The sequence below is a fragment of the Dendrobates tinctorius genome, unplaced genomic scaffold, assembly GCF_039654945.1.
Source record: "Dendrobates tinctorius isolate UK_male_01 unplaced genomic scaffold, ASM3965494v1 ptg000157l, whole genome shotgun sequence".
Taxonomy (NCBI): Eukaryota; Metazoa; Chordata; class Amphibia; order Anura; family Dendrobatidae; genus Dendrobates; species Dendrobates tinctorius.
Genome location: NW_027361824.1, coordinates 15,819,427 through 15,842,818, shown reverse-complemented (window position 1 = coordinate 15,842,818; position 23,392 = coordinate 15,819,427). Strand labels below are relative to the sequence as shown.

Genomic DNA, 23,392 nt, shown 5'->3' with positions numbered 1-23,392 from the left:
ACTATTCTGCTGGTGCAGTCACTGTGTACATACATTACATTACTGATCCTGAGTTACATCCTGTATTATACCCCAGAGCTGCACTCACTATTCTGCTGGTGCAGTCACTGTGTACAGACATTACATTACTGATCCTGAGTTACATCCTGTATAATACTCCAGAGCTGCACTCACTATTCTGCTGGTGCAGTCACTGTGTACATACATTACATTACTGATCCTGAGTTACATCCTGTATTATACCCCAGAGCTGCACTCACTATTCTGCTGGTGCAGTCACTGTGTACATACATTACTGATCCTGAGTTACATCCAGTATTATACTCCAGAGCTGCACTCACTATTCTGCTGGTGCAGTCACTGTGTACAGACATTACTGATCCTGAGTTACATCCTGTATTATACTCCAGAGCTGCACTCACTATTCTGCTGGTGCAGTCACTGTGTACATACATTACATTACTGATCCTGAGTTACATTCTGTATCATACTCCAGAGCCGAACGCACAAAATTATCAGTTTCTACTGCAAACAGTCACCAAGCTTGACGTCAGACACTCCCCCTAGTAAATTGGGTCATCAATATGAATGGACTTTGTGTAATGCTCTCATTGCCCTGTAGAGGCAGTGCAGGGGAGTTGAGAACAAGCTGTCACACTCCTGTAGATTAGCGCAGATTGCGGGGGCACAGGTATCTCCAATGCTGCAGTGGGATGAGCCCGTGAGTGATGAGGATGGCGGATGTTCATATTCCGCTGAAGCCTCTTTAAAGATATATGGCGCCGTGAACTTAAAGGGGATGTCATGTGCACATGGAGGTGGCATCAGACTGCGAAGATTAGTGATGGCGCCAGGAACCATTATCTATGTGGAAATGGTATAGAAAGCAGGATGATCCTATCAGGAGGTCGGGCCATGATGGGGGTGGTAGTGTCCTGTGAGTAAAGCATATAAGGATTGTATTGCGGTCATATCTAGAGGTCGGGCCATGCTGGGGGTTGTAGTGACCTATGAGTTAAGTATAAGGACTGTATTGTGGTCATATCCAGAGGTCGGGCCATGCTGGGGGTTGTAGTGACCTATGAGTAAAGTATAAGGACTGTATTGCGGTCATATCAAGAGGTCGGGCCATGCTGGAGGTTGTAGTGACCTATGAGTAAAGTATAAGGACTGTATTGCGGTCATATCCAGAGGTCGGGCCATGCTGGGGGTTGTAGTGACCTATAAGTTAAGTATAAGGACTGTATTGTGGTCATATCCAGAGGTCGGGCCATGCTGGGGGTTGTAGTGTCCTATGAGTAAAGTATAAGGACTGTATTGCGGTCATATCCAGAGGTCGGGCCATGCTGGAGGTTGTAGTGACCTATGAGTAAAGTATAAGGACTGTATTGCGGTCATATCCAGAGGTCGGGCCATGCTGGAGGTTGTAGTGACCTATGAGTAAAGTATAAGGACTGTATTGCGGTCATATCTAGAGGTCGGGCCATGCTGGGGGTTGTAGTGACCTATGAGTAAAGTATAAGGACTGTATTGCGGTCATATCCAGAGGTCAGGCCATGCTGGGGGTTGTAGTGACCTATGAGTAAAGTATAAGGACTGTATTGCGGTCATATCTAGAGGTCGGGCCATGCTGGGGGTTGTAGTGACCTATGAGTAAAGTATAAGGACTGTATTGCGGTCATATCCAGAGGTCGGGCCATGCTGGGGGTTGTAGTGACCTATGAGTAAAGTATAAGGACTGTATTGCGGTCATATCCAGAGGTCGGGCCATGCTGGGGGTTGTAGTGACCTATGAGTAAAGTATAAGGACTGTATTGCGGTCATATCTAGAGGTCGGGCCATGCTGGGGGTTGTAGTGACCTATGAGTAAAGTATAAGGACTGTATTGCGGTCATATCCAGAGGTCGGGCCATGCTGGGGATTGTAGTGACCTATGAGTAAAGTATAAGGACTGTATTGCGGTCATATCTAGAGGTCGGGCCATGCTGGGGATTGTAGTGACCTATGAGTAAAGTATAAGGACTGTATTGCGGTCATATCTAGAGGTCGGACCATGCTGGGGGTTGTAGTGACCTATGAGTAAAGTATAAGGATTGTATTGCGGTCATATCTAGAGGTCGGGCCATGCTGGGGGTTGTAGTGACCTATGAGTAAAGTATAAGGACTGTATTGCGGTCATATCTAGAGGTCGGGCCATGCTGGGGATTGTAGTGACCTATGAGTAAAGTATAAGGATTGTATTGCGGTCATATCTAGAGGTCGGGCCATGCTGGGGGTTGTAGTGTCCTATGAGTAAAGTATAAGGACTGTATTGCGGTCATATCCAGAGGTCGGGCCATGCTGGGGGTTGTAGTGTCCTATGAGTAAAGTATAAGGATTGTATTGCGGTCATATCTAGAGGTCGGGCCATGCTGGGGGTTGTAGTGTCCTATGAGTAAAGTATAAGGATTGTATTGCGGTCATATCCAGAGGTCGGGCCATGCTGGGGGTTGTAGTGTCCTATGAGTAAAGTATAAGGATTGTATTGTGGTCATATCTAGAGGTCGGGCCATGCTGGGGGTTGTAGTGACCTATGAGTAAAGTATAAGGACTGTATTGCGGTCATATCCAGAGGTCGGGCCATGCTGGGGATTGTAGTGACCTATGAGTAAAGTATAAGGACTGTATTGCGGTCATATCTAGAGGTCGGGCCATGCTGGGGGTTGTAGTGACCTATGAGTAAAGTATAAGGATTGTATTGCGGTCATATCTAGAGGTCGGGCCATGCTGGGGGTTGTAGTGACCTATGAGTAAAGTATAAGGACTGTATTGCGGTCATATCTAGAGGTCGGGCCATGCTGGGGGTTGTAGTGACCTATGAGTAAAGTATAAGGACTGTATTGCGGTCATATCTAAAGGTCGGGCCATGCTGGGGGTTGTAGTGGCAGCTAGATGTGGCTACTACCCCTGACAATCACATCAGTGGTCATAGGAGCGGTCGCTTTATTACAGGATGGTAACATATCTGCTTGCGCCCCCTACCTGTTGAAATGTATTCTGCCACCAATTCTGACTCCACCACAGCGATGGAAGCAGCTCCGGCCTGATGCTTATCTGGGGCCAGCTGGATGGGAACGGCCATCTGACTGAGGTCAATAGTCGCCTGTCGGGGCTTATACTCCACCTTCTCCTTCACTGAAGAATAAAAGGGCAATGATGAACAGAATGGCCGGCCCTAGGAACAGCTGGGGGGGTCCCTGAGGATCGCGGGGGGCTTGTATGTACAAAGAGGAATGTACAGGACTGATAACGACAGCCCGATTGTAAACTACGATGAGAAATGTATGGAAGTAGTGACATGCAGATCTGTGGACAGCAGCTCCACAACTGGGGGGTACGGATGCCCCCCAATCCCAGGAGGGTGAAAACTGACATGAAGAAGAAGAGGAGGAGGAGTGCCTGAGCATTACACTCCAGTCACATCCAGAGCTGCATCCAACTGCCTCAGTCTTCAACTCTGAGATTGGGCAGCACAACCTCCAAGAATACTGTCATCATCAAAGCAGTGTATGAAGGGGGCTAGCTTAGCTATATGAATGAGCAGCCACTCAGCCCCATCACACACAGAAGGGGGCTGGCTTAGCTATATGAATGAGAAGTCATTCAGGCCCATCACACACAGAAGGGGGCTGGCTTAGCTATACGAATGAGCAGCTAATCAGGCCCATCACACACAGAAGGGGGCTGGCTTACCTATATGAAAGAGCAGTCACTCAGCCCCATCACACACAGAAGGAGGCTGGCTTAGCTATATGAATGAGCAGCTACTCAGGTCGATCACACACAGAAGGGGGCTGGCTCTGTCCCATCACACACACAGAAGTCTGCAGGCTTAGCTATATGAATGAGCAGCTACTCAGGTCGATCACACACAGATGGAGGCAGGCTTAGATATATGAATGATCAGCCAAACAGCCCCATCACACACAGAAGGGGAGCTGGCTTCTTTCATTAGCTAAGTAAGCCCCCTTCTATGAGACTCCACTAATAAAATGATCACTCATCCCCCTTCACAGAGAAGGGGGCTGGCTTCAATATTAGAATTTACAAGCAGCCAGCCCCCTTCACATAAAGTTCTGATAACGTGGAAACACAGGAAACACAAATAGAATGCGGAGCTGTCCGGTGACAGAGGGCATATCTGGGATGATTGAAGCATAGCAGTAAGTTATATATATTACGGACAACCCCTTTAAATTCTTAATATCTACTGTATAACTGCCTGCGTCTACCGCTCCCTACAGAAACTGAATCAGCAGGAGATAGGAAAGGAGTGCTAGCTCAGAAACCAGCAAACGCTAGCCAAGTGTCTGTGCAGCACTGTCCAATCCAAACAGCAGAACTCGGAATGCAGCTCTGGATTTGAGTGAAGTCTATGAGCAGCAGACCATTACATGTTATAATGACTGACGAGCTTTATGTCGCCGCTCAGCACTCACCACTTGTTTGCTGCAGCTCCATCAGGGCCTTGATGGTGGACGTTGCAGACTGGGACTCCCCGACGAGGTCTTGGTAGATGATTGTGGGGGTGGTGTCCATCGCTAGTTCATGCTCTGACCAGTCTTGACCCCGAGATGCAATGACATGGACCACCGGCTGGGAATCTGAAGGGGCCAAGAAAAATGGAATAATTGTCAATCAACCCAAAACAGATGATCTAAGGGCAAAAGAAACCCCTCCATAATGGTGACAGTGGGGGATTTATCCATGATTAGATCTGGTGTGTAATACCCCAAATTTCCTCAAGTGGCCACTGCAGGGAAAACCTACGCTCTGCCCACTGATCGGAGCCAATCAGCAGATTTATGAAGCCGGACCTGTGGGTTTTCTTTTTTTAAAGATTACTCAAGTCTTCAGCCACTTAATTAAGGGTAGAGAATCGTCTAGAATCCCCCTTCAAGGAGGATTTAGGGGGGAGAATGTTGAAAGCGTGCTTTGTTTCTTGGCTTAACTTGACATGTAGACAACGGCACCTTGGGAGCTTTGGGAGGACTCAGTCGAGGACGAGCTGCTCTCAGTGTCTTCTTTCACTTCTTGGATGGTGGCACTCGAGGTCTCCACCACCCGAGACGCCTGCTGCAGGGTTTCCGTAACCAGTTGTCGGGTCTGTTCACTCATCACCGTGGCCTGAAACGTCACCGGCTTTGGCTTTATAAGGACCTAAAAAAGGAAGGAAACACAATCTTCAGCCAAAGACATGGCTGCTTCCTCCACACTCATCCATAGAAAGTGCGTGGTAACAACACCTCAGCTCTATTCACTTCATAAGTGAGTGCAGCTCTGGAGCATAATACAGGATGTAACTCAGGCTCAGTAATGTAATGTATGTACACAGTGACTGCACCAGCAGAATAGTGAGTGCAGCTCTGGGGTATAATACAGGATGTAACTCAGGATCAGTAATGTAATGTATGTACACAGTGACTGCACCAGCAGAATAGTGAGTGCAGCTCTGGAGGATAATACAGGAGGTAACTCAGGATCAGTAATGTAATGTATGTACACAGTGATTGCACCAGCAGAATAGTGAGTGCAGCTCTGGGGTAGAATACAGGATGTAACTCAGGATCAGTAATGTAATGTATGTACACAGTGACTGCACCAGCAGAACAGTGAGTGCAGCTCTGGAGTATAATACAGGATGTAACTCAGGCTCAGTAATGTAATGTATGTACACAGTGACTGCACCAGCAGAATAGTGAGTGCAGCTCTGGAGTATAATAGAGGATGTAACTCAGGATCAGTAATGTAATGTATGTACACAGTGACTGCACCAGCAGAATAGTGAGTGCAGCTCTGGAGTATAATAGAGGATGTAACTCAGGATCAGTAATGTAATGTATGTACACAGTGACTGCACCAGCAGAATAGTGAGTGCAGCTCTGGAGTATAATAGAGGATGTAACTCAGGATCAGTAATGTAATGTATGTACACAGTGACTGCACCAGCAGAATAGTGAGTGCAGCTCTGGGGTATAATACAGGAGGTAACTCAGGATCAGTAATGTAATGCATGCACACAGTGACTGCACCAGCAGAATAGTGAGTGCAGCTCTGGAGTATAATACAGGATGTAACTCAGGATCAGTAATGTAATGTATGCACACAGTGACTGCACCAGCAGAATAGTGAGTGCAGCTCTGGAGTATAATACAGGATGTAACTCAGGATCAGTAATGTAATGTATGTACACAGTGACTGCACCAGCAGAATAGTGAGTGCAGCTCTGGAGTATAATACAGGATGTAACTCAGGATCAGTAATGTAATGTATGCACACAGTGACTGCACCAGCAGAATAGTGAGTGCAGCTCTGGGGTATAATATAGAATATAACTCCAGATCAGATTTAATGATTGTAGGGACTTTTACCATACATGTGAGAAGGAGCAGATGATGAGCAGCTCTGTACCTGGGTTTTCCCCTGCTGCCCGTACACTATTTTGGTGGGGATGATCTTGGTTGTTGGCTGCACGGCCGAGCTGATGCCCTTGGGCTGTGTGACGATCATCTTGGTGATGGGCCGGGTGGCGGTAATGATTGCCGGCTTTGTGCCCGCTGGCATGGCCTGGAGAGCTTTTTCACCCTAGAACAGTAAAACAATCGTTTCCATTATGTACGGCACTTGCTTTCTTCCTTTGCTTTGGTGATGACGACAAGCAGAGAGCGGAACCACTTTCCCCAATTTTTCATCTGCTGTAGGACACTTAAGATCATTTTGGCAAATGATAAATTTTGTAAAATTGTCCAGGCCTTGTCCTGTTTGCACAGCTGAGATTTTGCAACAATGTGTTAGCATTGAACAGAGGAGCACAATCCTCTCTGCCCTCAGATCAACCATCTGCTCCATCTGGAAACAGTGAGCATGACACCCCGGTGCAAAATATACCCTCTGCTCCATTCTGGAGGCAGTGACGAGACCCCTGATGCAAGATAAATCCTCTGCTCCATCTGGAAGCAGTGACAACGAGACCCCCGATGCAAGATAAATCCTCTGCTCCATCTGGAAGCAGTGACAACGAGACCCCCGATGCAAGATAAATCCTCTGCTCCATCTGGAAGCCGTGACCACAAGACCCCAGTGCACTTACCCCTGCATTCAGCAGCGTTGTCACCACGTTTTTCCCCGGGATCCCTTGTATGGTTGTGCCTTTGCCGGTTGTTTTTTGCACCACGATGACATTCGGTTTAGAAGTCATAGGGATGGTGGTGATCTTTGTGGTTGTACCTGTAAGAAAAAAAAGTGACAGGTTACCACATGTGAGTCGCCTGGCTATGTATTATATTACTAGATCAGGCGAGGATCCCATCACTGACACTTTATAATGGGGATGCAGAGGATTTACAGGGACCCCACAAAACTGACCGGAGCAAAGGTTTGTGCCACTGATATGTTTACCCTAATGGATTACGGTTGTAACAAACTGTCTGCCCCCGCAGACCAACACGTGCCCCCCCCTCCCTCCCCCGCAGACCAACACGTGCCCCCCCCTCCCTCCCCCGCAGACCAACACGTGCCCCCCCTCCCTCCCCCGCAGACCAACACGAGCCCCCCTCCTCTCCCCCGCAGACCAACACGAGCCCCCCTCCTCTCCCCCGCAGACCAACACGAGCCCCTCTCCCTCCTCTCCCCCGCAGACCAACACGAGCCCCCCTCCCCTCCCCTCCCCCGCGGACCTACACGAGCCCCCCTCCCTCCCCCACAGACCAACACGAGCCCCTCTCCCTCCTCTCCCCCGCAGACCAACACGAGCCCCCCTCCCTCCCCTCCCCCGCGGACCAACACGAGCCCCTCTCCCTCCCTGGACCAACACGAGCACCCCTCCTCCCCTCCCCCCGCGGACTAACACAAGCCCCTCTCCCTCCCCTGACCAACACGAGCACCCCCTCCTCTGCGGACCAACACGAGCCCCCCACCCCCCGCGGACCTACACGAGCCCCCCTCCCCTTAGCCCCCTCATGGACCTACACGAGCCCGCTCCTCCCCCTGCACACATACACGAGCCCTCTCCTTTCCTTGCACATACCTGAGACCCGGCGCGCACCCTCCTCCACACAAGCGAGCAAAAAACAGACAGACACACTCACTCCCAATACTCACCAGATACAATGTTGCTGCTGATGATCTTCCCTCCCAGTGTAGCCAGCGACTTTGGCACCACGGTGATAATACTTCCACTGGTGGTCTTCACATACGTGGCACCTGGCGTAGCCGCCATACGAGCCCCGAGAGCTGAGCTGACAGCCGGACGCGTGTATGTGGCCTGTGTCCCTGCAGATAGAAGGTATACAGAGTAGAGTGCAGCATTTCCAGTTCTAGGGGATCTATCAGCCGCTCCTTGTGCAAGACCACACCTGGTGGGCTCCCAACATATGTACACGCAGCTTAGTGCGAGAGCGGTCTAATAAGCCAAATTCCGGCTTCTATCACGAGCTCACAGGTGCTCAAACTCATCATAAACCTGCTCCGGGGAGTCACACTCCAGATCTCACACACACGCCATGGTGTCCCAGGACAGTTATCTCGTGTAGCCCTCCCGTGATCCATTCAGGGCCAGACTTTACCAGACCTGGGGGTGTCCTAATTATCATGACCTCTGCAAAGGAGAAGTGGACACTTACCGCTGGGGGTGGTGACCAGCTTGGTGGTCATTATCGCCCCATTGCTGCTGACCACCATGATCGGGGTGTTGCTGCTGTTCGGCAGCGAGGCAGACATTGGTTTAGGGAGGATCTTACTGGGCTGGACTTGTTGTGTGATTATTTTGACACCTAAAGAAGAATAAAAAAAGAAAAGTAAAATTAAAAATGTCTGTTGAGTAGGCGGCCATCACTGGTACAGAGCCCGGAGATAAGATCCTTCCTTTTGCTGAAACGCCAATATACTGCAATTTCATCCCTCTCTTCTCCCCTCCCATGAACACGTTTCATCCCCCCCTTCCCCCCCCACCATTTACTCGTTTCATTCCCCTTTTCCCCCCCCTACCATGTACTGGTTTCATCCCCCTCTTCTCCCCTACCATGTACTGGTTTCATCCCCCTCTTCTCCCCTCCCATGTACTCATTTCATCCCCATCTTCTCCCCTCCCATGTACTCGTTTCATCCCCCTCTTCCCCCTCCCATGTACTCGTTTCATCCCCCTCTTCCCCCCACTCATGTACTCGTTTCATCCCCCTCTTCCCCCCCATTTACTCATTTCATCCCCCTACCATTTACTCGCTTCATCCCCCTCTTCTCCCCTACCATGTACTGGTTTCATCCCCCTCTTCTCCCCTCCCATGTACACGTTCCATCCCCTTCTTCTCCCCACTCATGTACTCGTTCATCCCCCTCTATCCCCCTACCATTTACTCGTTTCATCGCCCTCTTCTCCCCTACCATGTACTCGTTTCATCCCCCTCTTCTCCCCTACCATGTACTCGTTTCATCCCCCTCTTCTCCCCTACCATGTACTCGTTTCATCCCCCTCTTCTCCCCTACCATGTACACGTTTCATCCCCCTCTTCTCCCCTACCATGTACACGTTTCATCCTCCTCTTCTCCCCTACCATGTACACGTTTCATCCTCCTCTTCTCCCCTACCATGTACACGTTTCATCCCCCTCTTCTCCCCTTCCATGTACACGTTTCATCCCCCTCTTCTCCCCTACCATGTACACGTTTCATCCCCCTCTTCTCCCCTACCATGTACACGTTTCATCCCCCTCTTCTCCCCTACCATGTACACGTTTCATCCCCCTCTTCTCCCCTACCATGTACACGTTTCATCCCCCTCTTCTCCCCTACCATGTACACGTTTCATCCCCCTCTTCCCCCCCCTACCATGTACACGTTTCATCCCCCTCTTCCCCCCCCTACCATGTACACGTTTCATCCCCCTCTTCCCCCCCCTACCATGTACACGTTTCATCCCCCTCTTCTCCCCTACCATGTACACGTTTCATCCCCCTCTTCTCCCCTACCATGTACACGTTTCATCCCCCTCTTCTCCACTACCATGTACACGTTTCATCCCCCTCTTCTCCACTACCATGTACACGTTTCATCCCCCTCTTCTCCCCTACCATGTACACGTTTCATCCCCCTCTTCCCCCCCTACCATGTACACGTTTCATCCCCCTCTTCTCCCCTACCATGTACACGTTTCATCCCCCTCTTCTCCCCTACCATGTACACGTTTCATCCTCCTCTTCTCCCCTACCATGTACACGTTTCATCCTCCTCTTCTCCCCTACCATGTACAAGTTTCATCCCCCTCTTCTCCCCTACCATGTACTCGTTTCATCCTCCTCTTCTCCCCTACCATGTACACGTTTCATCCCCCTCTTCTCCCCTACCATGTACACGTTTCATCCCCCTCTTCTCCCCACCCATGTACTCGTTTCATCCCCTTCTTCTCCCCTACCATGGACACGTTTCATCCCCCTCTTCTCCCCTATCATGAACTCGTTTCATCCCCCTCTTCTCCCCCAATTTACTGCAATTTAATCCTCCTCCTCACCCCATTTTAATGCAGTTCAATCCCCCTCTTCTCCCCTCCCATTTACTGCAGCTGTACCCCCCCACTACTCTGCTTCTCCCCTATTTGCTGTAGTTACATCCACCGTAATGTAGCCGAATCCCTCCCACCAGTTGGCTGCAGCTCCATCCCCTTCCTCTCCCCTCCTTTATCATGTACTATTTTACACCACATGTTTTTGCTGACCGAGGAAGTTTCCATGTAGCACAAGATGAATTAGTACTCACCGGACTCCTGCTTAATCTGTATAGTGGGTTTGAGCCCCGGGGGCATCTGCTGCTGTGAGGATGGAGCCGGGTGGGACAAGGCGGATGGCTGTGCCAGCGGAGGAGCCTGCTGTGATATCTGATGGATCTGGTGTTTTGGCGACTGCTGGTATTGCTTGGGAAACTGTGCAAGGATTTGGCCGGGAGCCGCTATCAGGCTCTTTGGGGAGGGAAGTCTGTTGGACGCGGCTTTTACTGTGGACGTTGAGACACCTGATCCATAAAGGTAACATGTCAGTGGTCGTATTGCGTCCATGTCCGCCAGTTTAGATACAGGACAATATCCCGCCGGCCTTACAAGCTGCTGATAACGAACTCTAATAATTCTGCGATCTACAAGTAACTCAGGTCCTTCTCTACAAGTAACTCTCCCAGTGTTACTATGTCTGCCGAGCACCGAATGCCTGCAGAGACAGTTATTCGATACATTTCTGATCCTCAGCAGTCAACACTAGAGGGCGCTCCGGAGATTTCTGCACAATATTATATCAAGGTCACTTGGGGTCCTGGTTGCAGTGCTCGCCCCCCGCCCCCCCGACATATCCGGCTGCTACCCATCTACTGTGAACCACCTGACCTAACAAGTTCTACTACATCGCTGTATTCTGCTCCATTGCTAGTGACCCCCCAGATCTACTCAACTCTGCTGAATCTTTGGGCACTGTACATTGCTACAATGAAGTCTCCTGACCTACGCAGCTCTGCTACATCACTACAGTCAAGTCTCCTACCCTACTAAGCTCTGCTACATCTCTTCAGTGATGTCTCCTGACCTTCCCAGTTCTGATACATCCCTAAAGTGAAGTCTACTACCCTACTAAGCTCTGCTACTTCACTAGTGAGGTCTCCTGACCTACCCATACCTGCTACATCACTACAGTAAGGTCTCCCGACCTAATCAGTTTTGCTATATCACTACCGTGAAGTCTCCTGACCTACCCATCTCTACTAAATCGCTACAGTGAAGTCTCCCGACCTATGCAGCTCTGCTATGTTGCTACAGTGAAGTCCCCTATCTCACTAAGCTTAACTATATCAAAACATTAAGGCCTCCAGACCTACTCAGTTACGCTACATCCCTACAGTGAAGTCTCCTGACCTACCCAGCTCTGCTATGTTGCTACAGTGAAGTCTCCTATCCTACTAAGCTCGTCTGCATCACTACAGTGAGGCCTCCTGATCTACTCAACTCTGCTACATTGCCATCTTCTGACCTGCCCAACTTCGCTACATCTCTACAGTGAGGTCTTGTAACGTACTCAGCTCTGCTACATTACTGGACAGTACTACTCAAGACCTGCTCATCCCTGCTATATCAACACAGCGAGTCTCCAGACCTACTCCATTTTGCTACATTGCCGTTCAGTGCTACTCAGAACTCTTGACATATTCCGCCCTGCTACACCACCGAGTCTTCTCTGCTGTGCTGTTCACTTGACTCTGCGTCATCTGTCTCACTTTGCTGGGCCTCTGAGGTCACATTTCCATTGCCGTTCAGTCACTACAGCCTCCCCTCTGCTTCCACCTATTAGCCTCATCTAGACTGGGGGCTTCCAGGATCCACCCCACCAGGCGAGACATAGCAATAACCCGTCTGCAGCCAGCGCCCCCTAGTGGCGGCTGCAGGGAACCAAATCTTAGCATGTCACTATAATTATGTAGGCGAGACGTCAGCTCCTAGAAGGACGCATTTCTAAGCGAGTCAGCAGAGAACGACAGCCGGTCGGGGTGGACGGTCACATCTAGGAGCAGAGGTAACGGTGCCTCGTACCTTGCGCCATGGTGGACATGACGAGGGATGGGGTTGAAGACACCACGGTGGTGACGGCGATGCTTCCTGTGGACGCCGCTGTGGAGGTGCCACCGCTGCTGCTGGTGGTGCTGGTGAGAGCCGAGAAATGGGCCGCGGTGGCCACCACCGCCGGCTTCTGCGTGGTGGAGGTGATGACGGAGGTGGGGACCAGTTTTGTGACCGCCGCGTAGTTGTGAGACTTGGATAAAATGTTCGGGACAAACGTGGAGCTGGGGGAGGTTGTAACGATGATCACCTGTCATGGAGGGAAAGAAGAACGGTCAGAAGAGCAAGAAGCGCCAACATCTCTGCTCGCTGTCAGCGCCTTTCCTTATTGCATAAAGAGAAATCATACATCTCACTGCTGAAGGTTCGTTACAATTGTATCCACCGCAGAAGAACCATCTGTCACAAGGGCTGATCGTTTCCTACAATGTGTCGGTCTGATCCGTTACTGGACAATTTTGAGGTCCTAGTCAGGGAGGGTCTTAGCCTTTATTCTATTCACTGCCACGTAACAGCACACAGACTTAACCCCTTGGAAACGTGGCCTTTTTCCATTCAAGAGCCATAACGCTGCACTTCACAGGTGTGCCCTGTCAGGTTTAGTAAGTGGGATTTCTTGCCTTATCAATGGGGTTGGGACCATCAGTTGTTGTGCAGAAGTCTGGTGGATACACAGCTGAGAGTCCTACTGAATAGACTGTTAGAATTTGTATTATGGCAAGAAAAAAGCAGCTGAGTAAAGAAAAACAAGTGGCCTTCATTACTTTAAGAAATTAAGGTTAGTCAGTCCGAAAAATTGGGAAAACTTTGAAAGTGTCCCCAAGTGCAGTGGCAAAAACCATCAAGCACTACAAAGAAACTGGCTCACATGAGGACCGGCCCAGAAAAGGAAGACCAAGAGTCACCTCTGCTGCGGAGGATAAGTTCATCCGAGTCACCAGCCTCAGAAATCGCAGGTTAACGGCAGCTCAGATTAGAGACCAGGTCAATGCCACACAGAGTTCTAGCAGCAGACACATCTCTACAACAACTGTTAAGAGGAGACTTTGTCCAGCAGGCCTTCATGGTAAAATAGCTGCTAGGAAACCACTACTAAGGACAGGCAACAAGCAGAAGAGACTTGTTTGGGCTAGAGAACACAAGGAATGGACATTAGACCAGTGGAAATCTGTGCTTTGGTCTGATGAGTCCAAATTTGAGATCTTTGGTTCCAACCACCATGTCTTTGTGCGACACAGAAAAGGTGAACGGATGGACTCTACATGCCTGGTTCCCACCGTGAAGCATGGAGGAGGAGGTGAGATGGTGTGGAGGTGCTTTTCTGGTGACACTGTTGGGGATTTATTCAAAATTGAAGGCATACTGAACCAGCATGGCTACGGCCGGTTTCACATTTGCGCTTCAGGGCGCAGCGACGGCCTGCGCACGGCCGCCGCTAAGCCCCGCCTCCACCGGTAGCTTCGCCTCCGGGCGCATGACGCTGCATGCGTCCCCTATCTTTATCACTGAGGACGCAGGCCGTGCGCAGTATGCGTTTGGCGGCGCCTGCGTCCTTTTGACGGTGCGCCGAGCGCAACCAAATTGCAACAAGTTGCGTTTGGCGCTGGTCGCACACCGTCAAAAGGACGCAGGCGCCGCCAAACGCATACTGCGCACGGCCTGCTACCTCAGTGATAAAGATAGGGGACGCATGCAGCATCATGCGCCCGGAGGCGGAGCTACCGGTGGAGGCGCGGCAGGGGGCGGGGCTTAGCTGTGGCCGTGCGCAGGCCGTCGCTGCGCCCTGAAGCGCAAATGTGAAACCGGCCTACCACAGCATCTTGCAGCGGCATGCTATTCCGTCCGGTTTGTGTTTAGTTGGACCATCATTTATTTTTCTACAGGACAATGACCCCAAACACACCTCCAGGCTGTGTAAGGGCTACTTGACCAAGAAGGAGAGTGATGGGGTGCTACGCCAGATGACCTGGCCTCCACAGTCACAAGACCTGAACCCAATCGAGATGGGTTTGGGGTGAGCTGGACCGCAGAGTGAAGGCAAAAGGGCCAACAAGCGCTAAGCATCTCTGAGAACTCCTTCAACAATGTTGGAAGACCATTTCCGGTGACTACCTCTTGAAGCTCATCAAGAGAATGCCAAGAGTGTGCAAAGCAGTAATCAAAGCAAAAGGTGGCTACTTTGAAGAACCTAGAATGTAAGACCTATTTTCAGTTGTTTCACACTTTAATTATATAATTCCACAAGTGTTATTTCATAGTTTTGATGCCTTCAGAGCGAATCTACAATTTTCATAGTCATGAAAATAAAGAAAACTCTTTGAATGAGGTGTGTCCAAACTTTTGGTCTATATATATATATATATATATATTAATATATATATATATATATATATATATATATATATATTATATTTCAGAGCAATTTACAAATAAAAACATGGATAAAAATTGGTTTTAGCTGATTGGGTTTTTTTTTCATTTTTATGCAGCCCATGCAGTACGAGCGTCATACATGATGCCAAGGGGTGAATGAAAATTTCTAAATTAGAAGGAGAAAAAAATAAAATAAAAAAAAAATAAATAAAATCGCTAAACTTTGCCCAATAAGATCCACAGAACTGCAAGATGGTTCCCTCTCCAGACATCAGGCGAGGCCCCTGCATCCATCAGGCAGTCGGCCAATGGGCATCTAATGTGGACCCCTGGCCTGACTTCAGGTCTCAGGGTTCACGTCTCACCGCTGCCCTCTCCTGGTACAGTGTGGTAATACATGCAATTGCATTTTTGGGAGAAATTCATCAAGAGTCTTTCTTTTTGCATATCTTTAGGTTGTCTTTTAAGCCAGAAAAAAAACAAACACAAAAACAAAGTGTCTGGTCAATTCATGCCCCTAAGAAACTGCGCTTAGTATGCACTACAAGGCATTTTGTGGAAAGGACCGATGCGGTGGGCAACACTCACCTTCTGCGTGGACGTGTTTGTGGTCTGCGTGGCAGGTTTGGAGAATGTGATTTTAACCGGGGACATGTGAGGAGGTAAGGAGTTAGCGATGCTCTGCATGATGCTCATTTTCGGGCTGCCGGTGACCGGCACGGTGATGGTTTTTGAGACCGGCGTTGAAGGTTTGGGAACATCTTTTAGGACCACCGGCGAGGAGCTGCTGGAGTTGGTTCGCCGTCGCTTGCGTGGCTTCTCGTCGTCGTCCGAACAGTTGACGCCTGTTGAGAGATTCAGGAAGGATGCAATGCAATGGTGTAGCAATTATAGGTGATTGGTGGGGTCTGACTGCTGGGACCCTCAAAAACACCAGTCTGGGGGTTCAGCACATGTGCAGGGCTTCATCAGTCTCAGGCTTTGAATGGAGCAGCAGCCACTGCACTTATATAGATGAAAAGGGGTCTGCTGATGGGTGGGCCTCTCTGAGGTCGGACCCCCATCCTCTCATTGATCTAGCAATTACAAGAGGTGACTGATTAGGCAATTGTTAGATCAGTGCGGGGTCCATTAAGGTTCTCAGTGGCCAGACCCCCCACTAATAATCCAGTAATCATCACCTAACCAGAGGCTAGGCAATAAGTCAGGATAAGTTATGATCAAAACAACCCAACAAACAGGGTTGTACAAAACACTGCTACTTTCTTCTACAAACAGCTCCACTCTTGTCCACAGGCCGTGCCTGGTACTGCAGCTACACATACAGCAGCGATGCAGTGTGGAGAAGGAAGAAGCAGGCTTCCCCATAAAGTTACAGAACTAAAATGAAGTCGAGGTCTCTCACTTTTTACGTAGACGGTGCTGCCGCTGGGCAGAACGACCACATTGGACGCAGGACTAGCGGGTCGGGGCGACTTCACGGTGGCGACGCTCCCACTGGGGACCGGTGTGGATGTCGGGGTAGACGTTGTACTCGTGTAGGAGTAGCAGACGACCACTAGATAAAACGACAGGAAGGTCAGGATTCAAAACCGGGGAGCGACATATGGTGCCACACCACGATGTACAACTACAGGGGTATCACAGCTAGAGAGGGAGCCCCCCCAAATCCACCCACCTTCCTTGTTCCCAGTCTCGGCCGGGTCAGGCAGAGAAGAGTTGTGTTGTCCTGCGGAGTTGGCGATGGCGTTGGCGGCAGCCGTGAACGCAGTCTGTGGGACCAGGCGAGGCATGAGCGGGATTAACCTCCGTCCTTCGATCGACCACTCGGAAGAACTGTTCGGACCGGACATACTGAAGAAGGAACAATAAGAGACAAAAGTGATTAAGATACATCCGTTCAGAAGACCACCTGCTAGAGAAGAGCGCCCCCTACGGAGGACACAAAGAAATCTGTGTATGAGTCTGATATGCCCAAAAAAGCGGAGTTCTCCAGAGCTGCATTCACAATTCTGCAAGCTTCAGAGCTGCCGCTGGTGCGCAGCTGTCAGGATGTACATGTCTTTTGACAAGCATGCTGTCTGTTTCCATCAAAACCAGGCAGAATACTGAATGCTGCTCTGGAGTATAATGAAGGCAGTAACCCCCAGTGATTACCCCCAACTCTGCTTTCTGGACCGGATGACGAACCACCTGAAACCACACCTCAACCAGTCAACGGTGTGTGAGCGGACCATGAGGGGAAGAGCAAGGTGAAAGCCTACTCACTTGTGAGCGATGGTAGTGAGGCGCTCATCGTTCACCGCTCGGCGGACCTCCGCCCGATGCCGCTCAGTGGAAATGCTGCAGATAAATAAGATGGTTCATTTAATGGTCAAGGAAAGTGGTATTTAAAGTCAGGACGACTCCTTAAGGTTTGTTCTCTTTTTGTAAAATCGCATTGTGACGTCTTGCTTCCACCAGGGGGCAGCACTTTACAAGGATGGAAACATTGCTCCGGCCCTCCGTACAGAGGAAGAAACGGCTACGGGCAGCAATAGAGGACGAGTCACTCACCTCAACACTTTGGAAAGTTCTCCAAGAAGGTCCTTCTTCTCCTTACTGAGGTCACCCTGTGCACGGAGGGCACTGATAACACCCGCATAGGCCTCCAGCTCTGACGGCAAAAGGAGAAACGCAAAAAACCATCAACAGGAGAATATGAGGATCGCGTCACAGAGGTTGTGCTCACATGTCACTCCAGAGCAGCATTTACAATGCTGCTCATCAGCGCCGAAGAGAAAGTGTTTCCCAGAATCTCCAGGATTTGACGCTGAATAGAAGCAGAGAGTGCTGGGAGATTTCAGCTCTGGTCTCTGCACTGTCCCATCCCTCACTGACGATCACTACAATCAGCTGATAAAGGGACAACGGGTGAAATAATGGTGGACAAGAAGAGACGCTGCAGGCGAGCGCAGAGCCATGGATTATCAGATATATTAGGAGCTGCGTACAGACCAGGCGCTCACAATCCCAGAACATGGCGACCGCCTAGGACAAGGAATGGATGCTGATTGAATCCTGGTTTCACATTCAGTCCCGCTCCCTCCCCATTGACCCTGATGTATACAATCCGGCCCCTTGCACCGCGGTGTATAACCTCCGACCCCTCACCCCTGGTGTACAACATCTGGACCCCCGCCATGCCGTCTGCCTTTACTACCATGTGACAGAGCAGCGGACGGTGCAGAGCTCCTGATACCAGCGCAGTCCTGGAATAGGATCCACCGGGGTAACAAGTCCGTCCATGACATTTATTCCTCCTGAATCTTCCCCATCACCTGTGAGTGATATTACTGAGAAGTGGAAGGAGCCGCAGAAACTCAGCCACAAAGTGGAGACCCCGTAATGTTACAGAGCAGGGGCCGAGTGCTGAGGAGCAGAGGGCAGAAAAGTCACCACCACTCTGCTGTCCCCATAACTGCAGGGTCCAGACCTCCTCTGGTATCAGCACAAACACTGCGCCCCCGCCGGGAGCTTCAGGGCTGAGCAGCTGCATGCAGCCGTACATCACCAAGCACAATGCTGAGAGTCGGATGGAGTGGTGTAAAGCCGCCACCTCTGGACTCTGGAGGATACGTGTTCTGTGCAGTGACGGATCGCACTTCTCTATCTGCGTCTGATGGAGGATCTGGGTTTGGTGAATTCAGGAGGACGTTACCCCCTGACTGCATTGTGCCCCCTGTACAGATGGTGGAGGAGGATAATGCTATGGGCTATCAGGGGGCGGAAGACCCTTTTCTGTCCCCCATGACTGTGTCCAGTGCAAAAGCTCCATAAAGACATGGAAGGGAGAACATGAATGGCCGCACAGAGCCCGGACCCCAAACGCATCCTAAATCTACAATGGAGACTGTGAGCCTGGCCTCCCCCCCAACATCATCCGGAAGAGCGGTCAGACCCTGATGGCTGCAGAGGGGCGACTCCATATTAACGTCTATGGATGCAGGATGGGAGGTCAGACAAGATTCTGTAGGCGTGATGTGCAGGGGGCACATATTTTTCTCCATATACTCCATGCATAGAGGACTATTACTTGTCCCTATACTTCCCTTCCCCTTCATAAAAATTATGAGACACAAAGCAAATTCCAGCAACCATTAAAAAAAAAATGAGTGTAAAAAAAAAACAAGGGGTGAAGACAAATTGATTGCAATCCACTGCGGCTGATAACAGCGAGCAGCAGCAGACAGGAGGCACCAATGTATCAGCCCTGGCTGTGAGGCTGCACACGCGCGCCCTCTGCTGGAGCAGCGTCCGCACTGCAGACGAAATGTTTACAATCACAGGCTGAGCACTGACGTCACAAGGGGGCGTGGCCTATACAATACACACACAAAAAACCAAGCCGCGCATGCGCAGTGATAAACAGCGAGAAATAACGGCACAAACGAGAGGAAAATGTACCGAGTTTCCGGAGGATCCTTTTACATTCATCTCGGCTGAAGTCCAGGAGAGTGGGCCACACCACTGGCATGCTGTCCTCCTGCAGTCACAGAGCCCTGCCGGGGAGAACACTGGAAGGCATCACTCCCTGCAGCGCCTCACACGCAGTGAAGGCCTCCTGCTGAGTCCTGTCACCGCGGCCTTTCCTCCAGCTGTATAATACAAGGCACACGGAGCGCTCCGGCCAGCACAGATCCGGTGGGTTTGACTGCGGCTCCCGCTGTCAAGATGGCGCGCCGGTGACATTGCGCATGCGCGGAGAACGCCGGGAATTGTAGTCTTCGTATCTGATTGGCTGATTTCGCCGATGACGTAATCGTATCATAAACAAAGGAGAAATCGGCGCCGGATAAGCTTCCTACGGCGGCTGTGAGGGGACAAACAGCAGAATGAGAACAGCGCCACCTGGCGAGTTTTGCCAGCTTTGGAGGACTGAATAGTAAACAATGTAGGGAAACAAAGAGTGATGACCTTAACCCCTTAGTGACCAGGCCAAATGTCACAATTCTGACCACTGTCCCTTTATGAGGTCATAACTCTGGAAGCTTCCATGGATCCCGGTGATTCTGACATTGTTTTCTCGTGACATATTGCACTTCATGAGAGTGGTAACATTTCTTAGATATGACTTGTGTGTATTTGTGAAAATGTTAGAAATTTGACAAAAACCCCAATTATTATTATTTTTTTTTTATTTTCACAAGGGTATCAGGAGAAAACGGACCCCAAAATTTATTTTTGCAATTTCTCCTGAGCACGCCGGCCGATACCTTTATTTGTGGGGGGGGGGGGAAACTACTGTTTAGGAGCACAGCAAGGCTCAGATGGGGAAGGAGCGCCATATGACTTGTGAAATATTTATCCGACGCCATGTCACGTTTGGAGAGCCCCTGATGTGCCTAAACAGTGGAAACCCCCCACAAGTGACCCCAGTTTGGAAACTAGACCCCCCCAAGGATTTTATCGAGGGGTATAGTGAGGATTTTGAACCCACAGGTACGACACAGAATTTGATAACATTAGGTCGTCATATTGAATCTGTCGTCCCAGGAAGATGAGGCGGAGGGCCGGGGAATGGAGCAGGAGGGTTCGGGGATGGCGGAGGTACTGGGGGGTCTCGGGGGACCCCATTTCTCTGTTCTCTGATATCATCTAACGTATCAGAGAGAAATGTATTTTAAATCAGATTTTTTTTTTCTTTTTTGTGTCCGACCCGGATCGTGTTTTCCAAGGTCTCAGCCAACCCTCCCCCCCCCCGTAGCCTTGACCACGGAGATTTTCTGACGCTGGGGGGCGCTCCAGCCTTATTTCTCAGTGCCGTTAAAAAAGCGTATCGGCGGTCGTTAAGGGTTTACAGGGGGAAGTGTAGAAAAAGAGTAAAAAAAATTAAACAAAGTGATAAAATGTCCCATCCAGCCCAAACCGCGGTGCCAACTAACCTATGGGAATAGGGGAGACAAACCAGTCCGCCATTAACCCCTTCACGGCTCGGCCAGTTTCCGTTTTTGTGCTTCCGTTTTTTCCTCTTTTCTTCCCAGACCCATAGCGCTTTCATTTTTCTGTCCATGCAGCAGACATACAAGGGCTTGGAGTTATTTTTGCCGGACAAGTTGTACTTTTGAATGACGCCCAGTCATTTTACCACATAGTGCACCGGAAAGCTGGAAAACAATTCTAAATGGGGAGAAACTTTGGGGGAATTGTTTATAAAGTCTGCATTTAGTGGTAAAAATGAGATTCCCGCTTATCAGTGCGGTTTCGGCGATTCACGGCATGTCCGCTATTTTTATTTTTTTATTAGTGTAAGAAAAAAAATCAGAAGTTTGAAAAAAAAAACTTTTTATGTTCTGTCGCCAACTTCCGAGACCCGTAACGTTTTTATTTTTTGGGCAGTGGAGCTGTGTGCCGGCTCATTTTCTGCGGGGCCAAGCAACATTTTTAATCGACACCATTTTGCTATAGATATGACATCTTGACTGCTTGAAAATCGCGATTCTCCAATGAGCTTCACGGGAGTACCAAGATGGCGGCTACGGCGAGGGCAGTGACAACCCGTTGTCAGAGATTCACAGTGGCATCTATGTGGCTGAACAGCAGAGATTGGAGCTAACCCTGGTTGCTGCTGTTACAAGCAGCTGCCCGATAAACGATATTTAACCATTTAGATGCTACTATCATCACTTACAGTGGCATTTAAACAAGAGTGATTGCCTCATCCCCCAATCCCAAAGAATGATAGTGGGAAGCCAAGGGACCCGCTAACGGCCCCCATCTTGGTTCTTCTGTGAAGCACTGTCACAGATCATTCTTCATAGGAGAACTATGAAATGTGAACTGTGAAATGCGTTATGGTGTTGTATTCTGCGCAGAAACAGGTAGTTGACAGAGGCAGTTAGAGTTAATGGTTGGGACTAGCCCAGAGTGGGAGGGGCTAAGCTGAAGGAACAGAGACAGTTTCCTGTAAGAATGTCAGAAATGGCTCAGTGTGCAAACAGAAGGACTAAGGTCTGATGTGAGCAGTGACGCATGACGTGGGTGTCCTAAACCAGAGAGGAGATAGAGGATAGCACGAACCCCAGCGGAGAATAAGAGACCAACAGAAGAGAACGAATGATTGGGGACGAGTTAATCACTGAACTCTGGCCAGTCGGATCAGTTTATAGTAGGGCCACATAGGGGTGGTCTTTGTTGAACGGGGCACCATATCGTTTAATACCTCCGCGGCTAGGAAGGGAACTGTGGAGAGCGAACATAGTTCTGATCCCCCTTTTTTGACCTTATTGCTAATGTGTAAACATGTATGGGGCAAGGCCAGCCCCAATATGGCCCCTACCCCCATATGTACAGGCGCTTTGCTTATACATATATATAGTGCTCTTGCTTATGCCGTGCTCCAGTTGCCCCCCCAGGCGGGTCGCAGCCATTATACCCCAATTTTATCAATAAATAATCCCATTTTTCCATATTGGTTTATATGGCATGAGAGATGAGGATCAGATCTAGGACTCATGGCGGACGCGTCATCACCCAGAATCTTCTGCCCTACTGACAGCGGTGATACCTCCGTCACCCCAGGACCCTGTAATAGAGACGTCCCAGCATTTACTAAGCCCCGCAGACCCCCTCTTGGGGGGACGTGATCGTCTGCAGAACCTTTATAAACTGTAAAGAAGTGCCGGGAACATTTGGCATTCCCTGTCCAAATCAAACATTTTCAATCTGTTTTATTTTTTTCCTCCCGGTATCAAATTTTCTCAATAAAACAAAAAAAAAAAAAAAATCAATATATTCTGGATCTCCCAGACGGGAATCTGTCTGCTAATCAGTTACCATCTCTTCAGGTGAGAGCCTATAAGAATCTGCTTCCCGGGTAATAAAAACTGTAACATTTGGAGGAAATGTCAATGAAATGGAATGTCGTAAATCCGAAGCAACACTTTCCTTCTTGTCTGCAGGTACCTAGACGTCCAGCTGTTTCTGACATCCAGCCAGAAAAGCGGGGGACGGAGTGAGGCTTTCTATATGCCGGCTGGGAGTATAGGAGAAAGATGGGAGTCTTATAAAAATCTGGGGAAGATGCACGGACACAAATTATATGATGAACACGAAATGTTAGGGGGAAAAGACTGTCAGCAGCAAAAAGTCACTCGGTTAATAGACAAGCATGATAACACCTTATCCAAGCACGCTCGCTATTGATTTACTTAGTGCAGGATCCCACCTGCCCTTTATATTTGCACCATTGAGCCCGGGAGGGACGCATCTGATAAATATTAGGTTTGGGGTCACCTTGTCATGGCTGGTGGGTTCTCATGAATTGGCCAAATTGTGCACCGAGTACTTTCACTTTACAAACATATTCTATATAGCAATAATACATCCAAATGTCACATATTCAATGTTTTCAAATCT

At 49.6% G+C, this 23,392-nt stretch overlaps 1 protein-coding gene across 3 annotated transcripts in view; it reads right to left on the bottom strand.

Moving 5' to 3' along the window:
* Positions 1-19,702, bottom strand: part of EMSY (EMSY transcriptional repressor, BRCA2 interacting) — a 41,441-nt gene extending 21,739 nt beyond the window's left edge. Inside the window, exons 1-15 of one of the 3 annotated variants that reach the window (XM_073548613.1) lie at positions 19,442-19,702; positions 17,552-17,651; positions 17,264-17,338; positions 16,674-16,849; positions 16,401-16,553; positions 15,584-15,840; positions 12,596-12,872; positions 10,786-11,037; positions 8,661-8,810; positions 8,140-8,310; positions 7,130-7,266; positions 6,451-6,624; positions 4,992-5,199; positions 4,479-4,643; positions 3,022-3,174 (exon numbers count right to left, since the gene is read on the bottom strand). In XM_073548613.1, coding sequence (XP_073404714.1) covers positions 3,022-3,174; positions 4,479-4,643; positions 4,992-5,199; positions 6,451-6,624; positions 7,130-7,266; positions 8,140-8,310; positions 8,661-8,810; positions 10,786-11,037; positions 12,596-12,872; positions 15,584-15,840; positions 16,401-16,553; positions 16,674-16,849; positions 17,264-17,338; positions 17,552-17,651; positions 19,442-19,511 — 2,518 coding nt within the window. In that variant the 5' untranslated portion in view covers positions 19,512-19,702. The remainder of the gene's footprint in view (positions 1-3,021; positions 3,175-4,478; positions 4,644-4,991; positions 5,200-6,450; positions 6,625-7,129; positions 7,267-8,139; positions 8,311-8,660; positions 8,811-10,785; positions 11,038-12,595; positions 12,873-15,583; positions 15,841-16,400; positions 16,554-16,673; positions 16,850-17,263; positions 17,339-17,551; positions 17,652-19,441) is intronic. The other 2 variants (XM_073548614.1, XM_073548615.1) reach the window with 2 other exon arrangements.
* Between the last annotated feature and the right edge of the window lie 3,690 nt (positions 19,703-23,392).